The sequence below is a fragment of the Mizuhopecten yessoensis genome, unplaced genomic scaffold (genome assembly GCF_002113885.1).
Source record: "Mizuhopecten yessoensis strain PY_sf001 unplaced genomic scaffold, ASM211388v2 scaffold4843, whole genome shotgun sequence".
Lineage (NCBI taxonomy): Eukaryota > Metazoa > Mollusca > Bivalvia > Pectinida > Pectinidae > Mizuhopecten > Mizuhopecten yessoensis.
The window spans coordinates 211,793-227,734 of NW_018405749.1; the positions used below are offsets into that span (position 1 = coordinate 211,793).

Below are 15,942 nucleotides of genomic sequence, written 5' to 3' on the forward strand. Positions count from 1 at the left end.
TTTCTTTATAAGGGACTAGCTCTCTTTAGGGAATGAATTCTCTAAATGGGATTACTTTTCTTCGAGGAGATAGTTGCACTATACAGTGTTCTTAGCTGGCTGGTTCTCTATACCAAACTATATGTAGTTATTCGATGTGGAACACGTTCTCCCCGAGAACTGCTCTATGGAGTACTTCATATATATATATATATATATATATATATATCTCAATACCTTGACTCTTTTCTAGACGATATGTAATTGTTTTCATAGTATATGAATTAATTGATGAACTCATCTGGACTGGTAACATAAACATAACCTTAAATTTCACATTTAGAAATATCGACGATGTGTTTTCTTTAAGTTACAAGAAAGAACTTTATTGACCACATCGATTGTTTATTCCCTTCAGAGCTTGAAATCCAAGGACACTTTACTACTTCAGTCGCTTTCCATCATAAACTTTCCCTTTCTTGCTAGTAACATCACTGTTTCCTCTTCCTAACCTGTTTATATGTCGCAGTTGATTCAATACTCTTAAGCATGCTCGTAATATCATGTTCTTTGATACATCTAGATGTCGACTGCTGACTGACAAACAAAAACACAGGATTTTGAAATATGCAGATTTTATGAAGACTATGAACAATTGTTATGGTCGCTATCATGATACCATAGGGAAATATATTATTTCTTTTGCTGATATGAAGGCCGATGTTTACTGTTATGCTCTTTAGAGTGCCTGGTGATTTTGTTGTCACTACCCGAGTTCTCGATGTAAAGACGTGACCTAAACTTTTATCTGGCCTAAATTTAAAAGGTGGGTGCTACGATGGAACAGATGACGCTTAACCTCGTGGAATACCTGGTCTCATTATCATTCTAATATTTCAAGTGTCTCCATGTACATCTTTCCTTTGTTGATATTTTGCTATAGTATTATCGATAACAAGTTTGAATACTGGTTTTGTTAACACTCGGGTGTTCTCCTGTTGAGTTTTGTGTAACGGTGATATCCTTGCTTGTGGAAGCGAAACATTTCATTTATTGTTTGGGGTTTAGCTGTACACTGATTGTGTAAAAGTCTCAGTAATCAATTAGGGTACTTTCAAGAAATACTTGTTTAAAAAAATACAACCATTTCCCAATTTTGTATCCAACTTTGTCAATAAACTACACAGCCCTTCACTGTTACATGACACGACTGAGTCACGGTTCTGTCACGCACTGTAAACGAACTTTCTTAGCATACATTATACATTACATAAGATATCTCGCATACTTTTATTTTAGAGATATTATATACAATGTAGTTTATAAGATATCTTATACGATCGACACATCACATGTTAAGACTGAAGGAAATTTGTATAGGATGTCTTATTAGGTGAAAAAGTTATTTTTATATAAAATACAAAATTATGTTAATATATTTATGAATTTGGTCCTCTTCTCTTTCGCTTTTCTGTGAGTAAGATTGAACAAATTCGTTGTTGTTACGATGTTATACAAAGTAGTAAGTACTGTACAGGAAATAGGACCTTCTTTTAAAGTGACCAACAACAAAAACACGAGGAGTAAAAGTAAGTAACAGACATATAATTACATTGAATGCTGTTGCAGTAATTACATTGAATTTTGTTACAATGATTACATTGAATTTTGATACAATGATTGCAATGAATGTTGTTACAATAATTACATTGAGTGTTGTAACAGTAATTACATTTAATGTTTTTTACAGTAATGACATTTAATGTTGTAACAGTAATTACATTCAATGTTTTTTACAGTAATTACATTGAATGTTGATACAGTAATTACATTCAATGTTGTTACAGTAATAACATTGAATGTTGTTATAGTAATTACATTCAATGTTGTTATAGTAATTACATTGAGTGTTGTTACAGTAATAACATTCAATGTTGATCCAGTAATTACATTGAGTGTTGTTATAGTAATAACATTCAATGTTGTTACAGTAATAACATTCAATGTTGTTACAGTAATAACATTCAATGTTGATACAGTAATTACATTCAATGTTGTTACAGTAATTACATTGAGTGTTGTTTTAGTAATTACATTTAATGTTGTTACATATTCTAGTAGTGAAATATGTTCCCTCTGTAGATATTAATCATGTTTATTTAATGTATATAGAATACCTATGTAAACAGTTATAAATGACCCTGATATAATATATATATGCATGCATAATTGTGTATTTACATGTTTAATTGATGAAGATTGAACTAATAAAGTATTTCTGATATTTATACCAAACCCGTAGAGCAAGTGTATTGGCGACAATCACACTGTCTACGCATTGGAATATTTAGAATTTAATACAGTGTATAAATTAAGAAAATATCAAACACAGATATTGGGTGAAACTGATAATACAACGCTAATTAAAATAAATGGTGTTGCACTTCTAAGACATCTTTCAAAACAACCAAGCCGACGTATCCTTTCGCATATGTAGTGAAAAGCAGTTGGCTAGTAAGCCAGCGATTTAGTACAATTGCCAGATGTTCCAAGTAAAAACAACGTCTTGCTAGACAATGTGTCACGTGCATATCAACTACATTATAGGTATGTAAACATTCTACTCACAGATGTAAGAAGCTCCATCCAAATACATGTATTGACTCTATACAAATCACACCGGTAACACTGGTTATCGTCGTACAGGATTATGAGACTACATCATAACTGGGGTACCATACCAAGTACTGAAACTTGTCTGGCGGACATCAGTGCAAGGATAAGTATAAATCAGCGGAAAACTAATTCAGGATAAGGCCCAACTAATCTTATGCAATTTACTAGCCGAAAAATTAAGGAAGTTGCAGTTTGGTTTGTTGCGCGTAGTCCAGAGAGAGCCTGTCATACCAGTACTGCATTCACATATATGATACAGATCCGGGTAAAATGATCTGATGTATACGTAAGGCATTAGATTCAACAGCTCCATAGTATCACTGTATTTGAAAGGATATGTAATCCTTAGTAGTTTTTAAGGACTGGAGAGTGGCATTATTGACATGGTTTATCATGTCAACTCGATCACTCAGGTTTGGGTTAAAATTCCCTGCTTTTCGTCTCAAAATATCTTACTGTAATATTTTTTACAGAACATGAGGTCAAATCTAATTGGCTTGTTAAAATGGCGTCAGGACTTCGGGAAGCAAACGTAGGCCTTGATATTTACAGTTGCATATGATAAATGAAGTAAAAATAACTGTGTTCGGATCTAGAGATAACGAGATACCGATTATAATATGCACAGTCGTTTCTCAAACCTCCGGTAGGGATATCACACATGATACCCGTGCTAGATTGTTCTCGCCCGATCTGTCTGGCACCTTTCCGCAATAGTTCGCGCAATTTTCACACGTCGTTTTCTTCATCCGAAAGCTAACGCTCTAAATTGACAATACGCATTATAATTATTCTGTGTTGCCATTTTTGTATAGTATGATGTTGATAGATTCCAGATGTTGTAGATAGAATATGATTTACTCGTTTTATCTTCTTTTTAACGACAGACTACATTGATGACGCGGAAGCATTCAAACGTAGCTCTGGTAGTGAAAAGGCGTTATCTATTTGAGGCCCCGGACGGAAAATTTGTATGATATAGCGAAATTGAATCATTTTTCGAACTAAAGGTATAAGAAAAATAGCACTTACCTGTAACTGAGCGAGAAAGAGGATATTTAATGATAATAACAAATATATCACTCGTGTGGCTAATATTTTGATATTTATTACCAGTGCGCACCTATCTTTTACATTTTCAAAGCATCAAACATAAAATTTGTAATACATTAAAAAAGGGCAGGAATCAGAAGCGTAATAATTAGCGCCATATTATATTGACGTTACGCTGGACAACAATGCTGCGAGCCATTTTCAATGGGATACTCAACGTGATTCCGACGTTTTTTGCTATTTTCTGGTATGATTGCTTATAAAAAATGATCTTAATTGTATATTTATGTAAATACTTATGTGTGTGTACCAAACATTTACCACAACAACCACTTATTCTACCGTCGCTTCATTTGAATCTGAACAAAAAACCGTCGCCTTTGAGCAGCAATAGAAGATACCGTTATGATTGGTCAATACCAAAAAGTGATATTTTCACACTGTGAAATTATCTCTTTTGATATTTGTCACAGTGTTTAAGATATAAGTTTTATCAAGTTGATAAAATCCAATACTTCACTGGCAAAAAAATGTAATAAATCAGATTATCTAAGTCTCGGCCTTAGATTCAAAGAACACGATATCTTCCCAGTAACAGGTAATAACACGATAGCTTCCCAGTAACAGGTAATAACACGAACACTTTCCAGATACAGGTAATATCACGATCTCTTCTCGGTTACAGGTAATAACACGATCTCTTCCCAGTTACCGGTATTGACACGATATCTCCCCAGTTACAGGTAATAAAACGATCTCTTCTCAGTTACATGTAATAACACGATCTTTTCCCAGATACAGGTAATAACAATATCTCTTCCCAGTTACAGGTACAATAACACGATCTCTTCTTAGTTACAGGAAATAGCACGATCTCTCCCCAGTTTTATCAATATCAAAACAACTGACAAATTTAATTGCTTTAAAGTAAATCCTTGTCGAAATATTCTTAATACAACGTGTCGTTATGATAATGACGATATCGACGTTGTCACTTCTGACTATTGATGTATTTTCGTAAAATTAGTAATAAATTGCGATCAATATACATGTATAATAATTGTATAAAGAGTAGAAATGACATCATTATCGAATAATTAAGGTGCAGGCAATTGTTTGGTTGGTGTAGGAAACATTGAAATATAATAAATTAGAAATGTGACCAAGAAACAAAGTCTTCATGTCTACATGATTTATTTTAATTTTGTTGTTCTAGACATTGAAAATTTAGAAACAAAATGTCTATTCAGCCTAAGGGAGTCCTTCCAATGTAAAAACAAAGGGCACTGGGGAGTATTTAAACAGTAACATAACGAGGACGGCGTCCATATCTACATGTAGGTAATAACAATTATAGTACCGATATCAGAAACACCTATTTTCGATTGCTTTAATGATATATAATTAGAATACACATTCAAAACTTACTCTTTAGACCTTTAGTGCCACCGATAAGTCATAAGAAGAGAAAAATAAACGTCTAATTTTTTTTCAACGGAGAAGAAATGAAGCGTTCAGCTATGTTTGCGCACCCGTTTACATACATATGTAATTCACAAACCCCCAAATCAATTCAGAAATATGTGAGAAAGCGCCGATAGCGTCCGAAATTGACAGGCTGCATTGTTGACGCATCCAAGCCAGGCTTCAATAACGTTTTTAACCCGTAAGTATAAAACAATATATCTAGATGTGAAACACAATAAACCCATTGATTTTATACCGGAAAAGAAATCAAGAACAAAAGGCGAGCCGTTACCTGCTGAAGCGTGATGCTGACGTAGTCTCCGCTATGACAATACAAAAATAAGCCGCTAATCAACCAATTTCATTGCAAGATGTTTGTAGAGAATTATTGTATTTCTTATAATTGGCCTTGGAATCATGATCATACAAAGCCAAAACAAAAACTGTATATAAAACTGTATATAAAACTGTATATAAAACTCTAAAACACGAGGATGCGTATATGTATGTTTATATAAATGTTGAACTCATATGACTGTTGGGTATTTCATGTATATGTATACTGTATGTACTATTAAGAGCTTAAGAATAATTTAGTATTTTATATATGACGCTGTATAAATGTTAAATATCATCACCATAAATCATAAACGCAACATGACGTCATACTCACCACGGTGACGCAATCCTGATGACTCACCAGACAAAGACCATTTGTACCCTGATCAAATTCACACATCACATCTTACGAGATGTGACACAGTCATCGAGACGTAACCACAGCGGGAGCCTTTTATACACAAAATATAATAATTCAAACAGAGACGTATAATTATACGTCTCTGATTTAAAGTAACCACTGTCCACCAATAACCGTTCCACACCGATAACAACCTCGGGCAAATGCTCACAAGAGGAACCTCATCATAACCAAAACATGGCCTCGGAAAGTTTTATAGCGAAAGGCGCGTCGCTCAATATTACAGTCAAATGCAAGAATACACAAAACATAATATATTCCAATACTAGAAGTAACCGAATGCCCTAATTGTTAACAGCAGCACGCCTTGTAAAACGGTTTGGATGCAGTTAAATAAATCTTCCGGAAGACATCCTTCACGACGAATGGTGTGTGTGCCCTACAACTCTGTAGCCTGGAATGTTTGGGTACATGCTGACATTAGACAGGGAGGTGGCCCAGTCCACCCCCTCCCCTCCCGTATTGTTTACATAGGGAGCCTCTCAGTAGATAAGTATTTCGGCGATGGACTGGTGTGGAGGGTTGTTACTAGGAGGTGAGAACACTGACAGACATAGCTATGCTAATTGGAGATCATTGTAGGTAATTTGGTACGAACAACTCACACGTCCACACTAACCAACAACGGAAGCAGTAAATATTTGGCACAGAGACATGCGCAAATATCGGAAACAACAACACTGGGATTACTACGTCATTGATAAAACCGCTGACGTCAGTTAGTACATCACCTGAATTAGTATTCGAACGTTAAAATGAATTTTACGTAACAGATCTAAAAAAAAAAATAATAATTTGATCATGACACTACAGTGCCTGTATACTACCGCTTACGTCAAAACGTGCAATTACAATGTAACGCCCGGCTTGACGCCAGGCACAGTTACTAGACTGTCTAGACTAGCAGACAATATCTGTGATTTAATAAACAAAACTGAGAATTATTCATTTTTGAAATAACACAATACGATTGGAAACTGTCGTAAATTTAGCAAGTATTATAGCATTAACACTATTTTGTCGTTAAAGCTATTTTAGATTATCGATGATCTACGCTTATGGCCAAGGGTTTCAACATAACCCCTGCACATATCTTCCATGCACTAACGAATTAAATGTGTCTCTCTCTACTTCCTGCTATTTATGTGGTCATATTACATTAACACACAATATATAGTATAACGCTGTATTGAGAAACTGAAATCCAGTCCTAAGCTGTATGCATTCATTAAAAAAAATAGGGATTGTGATCGATTACCGACGAAAACCGATTCCCGTCTAAGTAGTAAAACACCTTCCATAAGGAGAGCCAAGGATCAATGGCTATATTGTAGTGTATCTATAAAAAAAAAGAACACAAATACTATCTCTTCTTCAGAAACAATAGCACGAACCACACTCGTCTACGTGAAGGACTTCGCCTTTGCTATCATGGCTTCGTCAGTATTAGAACATTGTACCGTTCCATACCGCACCTGACAAGGAGAGTGGGACGAACATGCATACCTATTTACTGATCACTCCTATAACTATCTTTACAAAGGGGAAAATCCTATCGTTAAATGGAACAATCTTACAAGTCTCCCACATAAGAAAAGCTTTTCCAACCACAGCAATATTTTTCACTAGATTTAATTAGTCAGCATTAACTTCGGGTCATTTAACAGAAACGTATCTGTCAAATTTGAGCAAACCTGACCGACGCAATTTCAGTGATAGGTCATGATAAATAAGCCAATCACAATTAACAATGACCACCTTGGATTGTTTTATTATTTATTTTTTATTTTTTATTTATTAGAACAAAGTTTATAAGGTTTATTTCGTGACATTTAATGAAGTTTGAACTAAATCAGCGCAATACTTATAGAGATTTAGCTCATAAGGTATCAGTCATTAGAATATTCTTGGAGGCCATCTTGAATTACCTCATTTATTGAAATAAAAACATTAAATTCACTTAAGTTGATGAGAGAAGCATATCCATAAAGTTTAAAATAAACTGTCTCTATAGAATTCGAGTTAAAAGCTCATAATGTGCCAGTCACGCCGGGGACACGGCTTACAACTGTTTGGGAAATTCCCATGTACGTGCCGCTCGTGTTAATGACAGAATCGCATAAGACGCTGAAATCGGCAACACTCAACATGCATAACACATCCAGCTCTGCTGCTTGTCGCACTTTTTTTCAGTTTTGAAATCCATCTCCTACACTGCTGAGGTTGTCACCGTCCTAATGAGATCTGTGAAAACAACAATGGAAGTGTTCTGTTACCGCTGTCTGACAGGAATAGTCCCGTATGGCTGAGTGGGCCGACACTGTGTTATCACTGGTGGTACAATGTATGTCATTAATTGACGATTGTTCTAAAGTATGTCGTTGGGATGTACAGATACCATTCAATGCCATGTGATCTCATCATTAATACATCCCACACTATATATACTGTTTAACTTCCCACTTGTGAACAGTCTTTATAATCCCATCAATGTCATGTGTTATAATAGTATTACTGTTATGACATAATTGTTTTAAGTCCTTTTTAAGGATCAGTGTGCCAGCAAGCTAAACTAAATTATTATCCCTGTCACTGTTGTGAAATATTCGTTTAGGACCTTTTCAAAAGGAATATTTCACACACAAAATTATTTTGGTTACTTCATATTTCCAATTCCATGTAGTCGGGAGCATACTCCAAGTCAAAAACAGTCTACGGGACAAAGAACACCGACAGAAGAATAGTGAAAAGCTCCGTTGGTGGCTGAACCTACTATATATAAAGGATACTACGCTCTCAGTGGTAGACCTCTTCGAGATCATAACTGGCCCAACGATACCTTTACATTTTAACTGTGCATATACATTGTAATAGCACAAAGCAATTATATCAGAAGGATATATGGGAAACCTAGTTTAGTTTATACAGCCAGACCGAAGAAAGGGCAATCACCTTATTTTGAGATTAAAATTGATCATGAGGACGGCTCAGCTGATGTTTCCCCTTGCGCTGTTCATAAAAACAGCTCAGCTAACATCTCCCCTTGTCTCTGTTCATTGATTTACCTTTGAAATGTACCAGACATCCTTTGATTTCTGTTATTGTAACAGTGCCGTTTTATCCGTGTTCGTGCCGTTCTGTTTTTGCAATCGTTCCCCATGCTTTTTGCTGCCTTTCGTTTTTCTATCCACATGCTGTCAGTACCTGTTTTATATGGTGCATTTCTTCATCCATGCGTTCCTTGTCAATTACGATGTGTATGTATACATCCAGAAGCATGCATGCTACCTTTTTAATGCGATGGGTAGTGTGACTTGATGTTGAGATGTTTAGGTCTCTTTATTTCTGTTCACCAGCTACTCGATGGGACCGCCATGTCTTCTAGGTGTCTTTGTGACCAAATGTGTCCAGGAAAACCCTCTTTTTCAGACGTAAAATTCATGGAGTCCATATCCTCAACTTAGTTTGGATGAGTTAATAACTTGTTTTCCTTAACTTTCTTAATTACTTTTAAGAAATCGTTTGTGTATTTTCAACAGTTCTGGACGGTACGTCATTTGGTCAGTTTGAATATGTCTTTTCGCTCCCGAAGTTCAATAAAACGTAAGAAACAAAGTTGAGAGTGGACTCTCCACATTTGTAAATTCTACGCCTGACCGAGAAACATGTGGCGTTGAGTATAAACAACGAAAGAGTTGTCAACAGTAAGGCTTGTTCCTTTCTTCAGGGTCTCTCTTATCAATCTCCCTCCCTTTTGATGATCCTGACCACTCCATCAATTGTTGTGTTGGTAAAGAGTGGCAATACGCCATGTGAGTTTAAATGTCATCCTCTTCAAGATGATGTCAGCCAGATCCGAATCGCGATCTTTCGAGTTTTTTCACATGATTGATGTTCTATTTTTCCAACCAGTGAACAGCCTAGGATGTCTGCCAGCCATTATGAATTAATGTACCTCATGGAACCAGTGTATTCCACAACAGGTCGTACTTCCTAACCTGCTTTGTGGATCGTATGTGTACAATATACAGAGAGTGTTGTCTGGTATAGGGTAGGCCTGTTTATTATGGCCTGTTCTTCAATGCTATTACCCACATTCTTTGTGATAACGATGACCAGTGTGTGTATTTACGGCATCTCATAGGTTTTGCATAGCGATGGTGGATGTTTATTTTCCAATTTATGTATCATTTAACAACATTTAACACCGAAAAATGCCGAAATGAAGATATGTAGGCTATGAGAATTATTATTTGCTCTTCAAGTAAATAGAAATAAACAGACAGTTTCCTCAAACAAACTCTTAGCTACAGGTACAATGTATTGATACCTATGTGTATATTTCCTTTACATCCTTAGTGTTTGTCTGTCGTACTTTATTACGATATGTCTACACCCAAAGTATTTTTCACCCAATAGGTTTTGTTAAAATACATTTACATTGTAAGTAACTATAAGCTACATTGCATTCCTATAATGTATTTACATCCTAGCTAATTGTCAGCTATCTAGTCCGAAATGACTGACCATCTCCAATTTTATCGGCGCAGTGGCATAGATTAATAAAATATATTACCTGAAACTGAGCGAGAACGAGTTATCTCAGTCGAGGGCTCAGATTCTGTAACACAATCCCAACCGAGGCGCAAGCTGAGGTTGGGATGTTACAGAATCTGAGCCCTAGACTGAGATAACCCGATCTTACTCAGTGACAAGTAAAAAAGAAATATCGCACCTTTTCGTTCGAAGAAGCTATTCAATTTTGCTAAAGACTACAAGTATCCCTTCTGGGGCTTCAAATAAAAATGGCATCTACACTTCTAAAGATGAGTTTGAATGCTACTGCGTAAACATGTATTGACCTCCCTTACAAAGTAGACGACGCATTTCACCGTGTAGATTATATTTTATCTCCAACATCAAAACATTACATATAACGACAAAACAGAATGATTGTCAATTTCAAGCCCTTTATGCGCGGACGAATACATCGCAGTGTAAAATTCCGCGAAAAGTCACGTAAAGGTACCAGACAGATCGGACGAGATAGAAAAATCTAGAATTGGCGTATAACGTGAGATATCTCTGTCTGAGGTGCGAGGAAAGTAGATGACTTCTTCATCAGTGTATGGAAAGTATGTGGACATGCTCCGGTAATCGAATGAAATGTACACCACACCCAGTGCACAGTGGGGGGTTTTCATAGAGACGTTATAGGTGGCGTTCTGCCTATCTCCGTTTAATCCAAAAACATTTAAAATAAGATAGTCCGCTTTTTCAGATTATCGGCTATAGTGCATTGCTACATTGTATGATACATTCATATCCAAGATAAGTGTCTGCTATAGTACATTGCCATCATGCATTGAAACCCAATGTAAATGTCAGCCACACTGCATTGCTACATTTTGAATAAGACATTTGAACCCTATGTATGTGCCACACATCATAATACATTACCGCGGTTATTGTAAGTTTTACTGAACTGCACATTTCGTGCACTAATTTTAGTTTTATAACCTGCTTCACATTAGGAGTAAGATCATTAATAGCTTAAACCAAATAAGTATCAGTAGATCATTTGTTTCAGTATTTTCAGTACCCCCAAAAACTTCCCAGATGTTGTCATGCATTTGAAACCATGCGTCTACAAAACTAGTATTATTGATATTAGGGGTAGACTATTTAAAGGGAACCAAACAAAATATGTCTATTGAACTTTATAGGACTGACCAAATAACTCTAGAATGATTAAATATTTGAGTTTAACGTACATCAATACGACTGAATCGAAGTATACATATTGAGTTCGTTACATTCCTGATAGAATTAATCCTCTAACATTGCTATATATATATAGTAATTCTTACAATGTGTATAACAGACTGAATTCGAGTATTTATCGGTTTTTCACTGACATACACATACGGCCCACTTTATGACAACTCGAGTATTTTATTTGTAATGTTTACATCTTACACATGTATGTACACTGACCTAATTACACATCGAGAGGTACATTTACTCATTTACTATGTATGTACATGTATATACTTTATATATGATCCCCTAATTACACCCGGCCGGATACTACAGTTGCAATGAGAGGATACATAAATGAATATATAATTGTATGACAAAGCAATAGGGTATTACGCGTTGAGTATTACTAATTGTAAACATTGAAATTGAAATTCATATATACCATTGACCTAATTATAACTAATACTGCTTAATGTTAACATCTTAATAAATACACATACAAACTTGATCTAATTATAATAAGTACTTCAGTAAATGTAAACATTGATATTACAATACACATACGCGATTGACCTAATTATAACGAGAACTGCTAAGTGTTAACAATTGAAATATCAATACATATGTACATGTATATATGACATAATAATAAAGATACCTGTTAAAAATACTGCTAAATGCTAACATTAAGATTATCATACACATACACGATTGACCTAAATATGACGAGTACTACTAAACGGTAACATTGAGATTGTGATACATAAACACGGTTGACCTAAGTATAAGGAGTACTGCTTTATATACGATTGACCTAATTATAAGAAGTACTGCTAGCTGACATTGAGATTGGAATATATATATCTGATTGACATATAGCTATGTGTTGTTAACCTTAGTACGCCAATATAATACTCAACCGTGCTAGGAATTAATTAAGCTAATACCAAATAGTGATAAGTCGGAGGCAGAACAAAAGTACTATCTTAACCTTGGCTAATTATGTATATACGTATTTATCGTTATCTGATGAAGTATCTTACCTCAATACAAAGCCCCACCAGGAGGGCATTCCGCTCGCGCTGTTTCCTTACGTGCGGCATGGCCCCGCCCTGATGAGGTGGGAGTGGTCAGCGAGCTATTTACATCACTCTTGACCAGTGGTCAGTTTGGGAACTTGACAGTTTGAGCATTCTTCTATTACTTTGTCCGAACTCTATAGATCATTGCATTGATGCATATGGTTACATACTGATCATTAGATACAGTTGGACCACACAAGTTTTTCAAATGTTCCACGCCGGAAGTGAAGATCCTGGTCAAACGTAGAGTGCTCGACCTCTGGTGCCACAGCTGACCAGGTATTGTCTTTTAATAACTGACCACAGGTGGAACTTATTAGCCTTATACCCACATCTTATTAGGCAAACGTCCAAACCAACTGACCACTATAACCAAGAGTCTGTTACTTGATGACCAGTGCTATTATACCCCAGCTGACCAGCAGGCGTCTGAGCAGTTCTACTGTACAACCCGGCGATCGCCGCCGTCTATCAAATATATCTCCGCTGTCTCCGCTGTCTGTATACCCTACAAAACGCATCGACCGTTTGCCGATAACTATCTCAACTTCACGCACCACAGGAAATCGCCAGGAGACGAAGTTTTATATATAATTAAAGTAATTAATACTAATTACATTTCATGCAAATTACTGTCGCGTGTAGCCGCCAATCACAGACCGGCAGTATTTATCTATCGCTCTCTCTAGCGAACCGCAAGCAAAACTCATGTTGGGAAAATTATCACCAACAAAGTCGGACTTTAAGTGTGACGTGAATAACCAGTGATTCCACGTGACGCGACCCTGCTATCGACCTTGGCCAGATTGATGACCACAAAAAAAAACTAGGCCACTTTCTGCAGACGGTGCCGAATAGGAACAAATATTTCGCATCGATTTTGGTAACTAACCACCTGTTAAAAATCAGCATAGTCTCTTCCACGTACCTCCAGAAATCATTCTAATCGTCTCCTCGGTAACCGGGCACTATATAATCACATACAAATGAAGTTTTTACGATTTTTGAAGATTCGAATCTCGAGAAATCCAATAACAGGGTTCGTAAAACTGTTATCATGAAATCGTGAGTTAAAATCAATGACAGCGTTGGTGCCTTTGGTGGCAAATGACGGGTAATAACCAGTCTTATCGCGCAGAACGGGTACGACGTATTATAACAAGTCGTGTACATTTGTCTGTAGACACGGGCCAAGAGGTTTTATTCTATTTCATTTAGTTTGTTTTTAATTTTTCAATTTTCTAGCTGATTAACCTGATGATTTAAAATTTGTAATTATACTGTATTTAAACTATAGAAAAAAGTTCAATTTTATATGAATGAATATAATCGTCGATAGAATCGTCTTTTGATAGAAAGGAAAATTACGCGTTTCCAAATTGAGTTCAGTATGTTTAAAAGCTTACAAAGTCTTCCTTTGGTAAACGTTTACATTCAGTTCAATTGAGAGTTACGTGACACTTTACAGTTTTGAGTTCTATGTCCGTGTACGTGTCGCCATGACGTGTGCAAGAGCGTACGTGACCGTCTAAATACGATAACGTCAAGTCAGCATCGATCGGCGGCCATGCAGAGTACACGGCTCTTCACAAACGTCTCCCTCCGGGGGATCCGCCTCAGTCCCGAAACGTCACCATCACTCGTCTGGTGACGCGTCATTTTGTGCTACCATTCTCTAAAGAACAAACGTTTGTTAGAGGGCGACTTATCAACTGGGCAGCACACATATTCGGCTATATTCGGCTTCACAACACCGTTGAGCCAGACCACAAGTATACTCGTGCAGGAAAGCCAGCCATCAGTAGTCCTTAAACGCTTGAATCAATTGGCACAGTCAAAATTAAGGGATTCAGTGTTACAACACAACATGCACTGTACTTCTGCCACTCACAGTGATATTAGTGTCAATACTATGTCAATCACTTCACAAGATTTTCACATAACTCTGTGTAATTTCATGTATCGACATTCAGGATTTGTAGCACATATATATAAGCTTATTTGATAATCTTGTGATCATCCACAATCCATTGTAGCACATATAACAGTGTACATTGTAGCTAATCCGATACTTGAGTGGTCAACCACGATCCTTTGTTACCTTTCTCTTCTCCACCTTACATTGTCATACCTGAAGTTCTCTCCTGTACAGTTCGTCATCTTTAACCTGTGTACGGCTTGTTATTGATACTTTTTGCGTATAATCATCCACAATTCCTTATATCATACAGTATACAGTTGTCTTATCAGTTAATTGACAACCAAAATGTTTTCCCCTGGACTTAAGATCCACCAGATGAAGTGTTTCCCGAGGCCACACTTCACCAACATGACCAATGAAAAACAAACATTAAAGTAAGTAAAAAAATCAACATTAACACCTAACAATACATTACAACATTAACACTTAACAATACATTACGATGGACATTCTCGCGTATCGCAGTATACACAACTTTATAATGATTTTAGTGTTAACCGAGTCATGGTTTTCAGTTAACTGCAACAACGCTTCGTTGTTAATATCTTCATAGTCTTCGGCATAGTCAGCAGAATGTTTGAAAATTATAGTTTCGTTCGATTACATCGTACGTGACCTGTCTTTTAAAGTTATTTTTAATTTTCACTGTACGTAAATTGTGTTCTCCTTGCGCAAACCTGATCTCCGTTTTCTCAAAAAACATGCGTCATTTTAGTGTTACAAAGTTTTTTCTCAGGCACTGTTCCACTTTTGCATGTTCATAAGAGTTCTAATGAAATCAGGGAGGCACAGATGTTCACACTTTGATTTGTAACAACTAAGACTAATGTCAACAACGCTCTTCCTCTGCTCTGTTTTCCTGGTTTCTATCATACGTGTGGCACTATCGTATTATTTCAAATTGGGTTATTACGTATAAGACTCTTATATTACTGGACAGCTACAGCTTGCATACTACTACTTGTTTTATCTATATGAGAATGTCCGTGCAATTATTACACGTGACCTACTATAGCGAATGTCCGTTAAATCAAACATGACCTACTATAAAAATGTTCGTGAAGTCACACGTGATCTTCTGTAAAGAATGTCAGCTAAGTCACACTTGATCTATATAGCGAATGTCCTTGAAGTCACGCAGGGGCGGGTCCAGGTGAGGGCGTAATTGGCGTACCCCCCCC

The 15,942-nt window shown here is 36.4% G+C and overlaps 1 protein-coding gene across 1 annotated transcript in view; it reads right to left on the reverse strand.

The window, feature by feature from the left end:
• Positions 1-13,769, reverse strand: part of LOC110449955 (atrial natriuretic peptide-converting enzyme-like) — a 99,666-nt gene extending 85,897 nt beyond the window's left edge. Inside the window, exon 1 of the mRNA XM_021497139.1 lies at positions 12,742-13,769. Within this exon, the coding sequence (XP_021352814.1) occupies positions 12,742-12,801 (60 nt within the window). The 5' untranslated portion in view covers positions 12,802-13,769. The remainder of the gene's footprint in view (positions 1-12,741) is intronic.
• Positions 13,770-15,942: the final 2,173 nt, after the last annotated feature.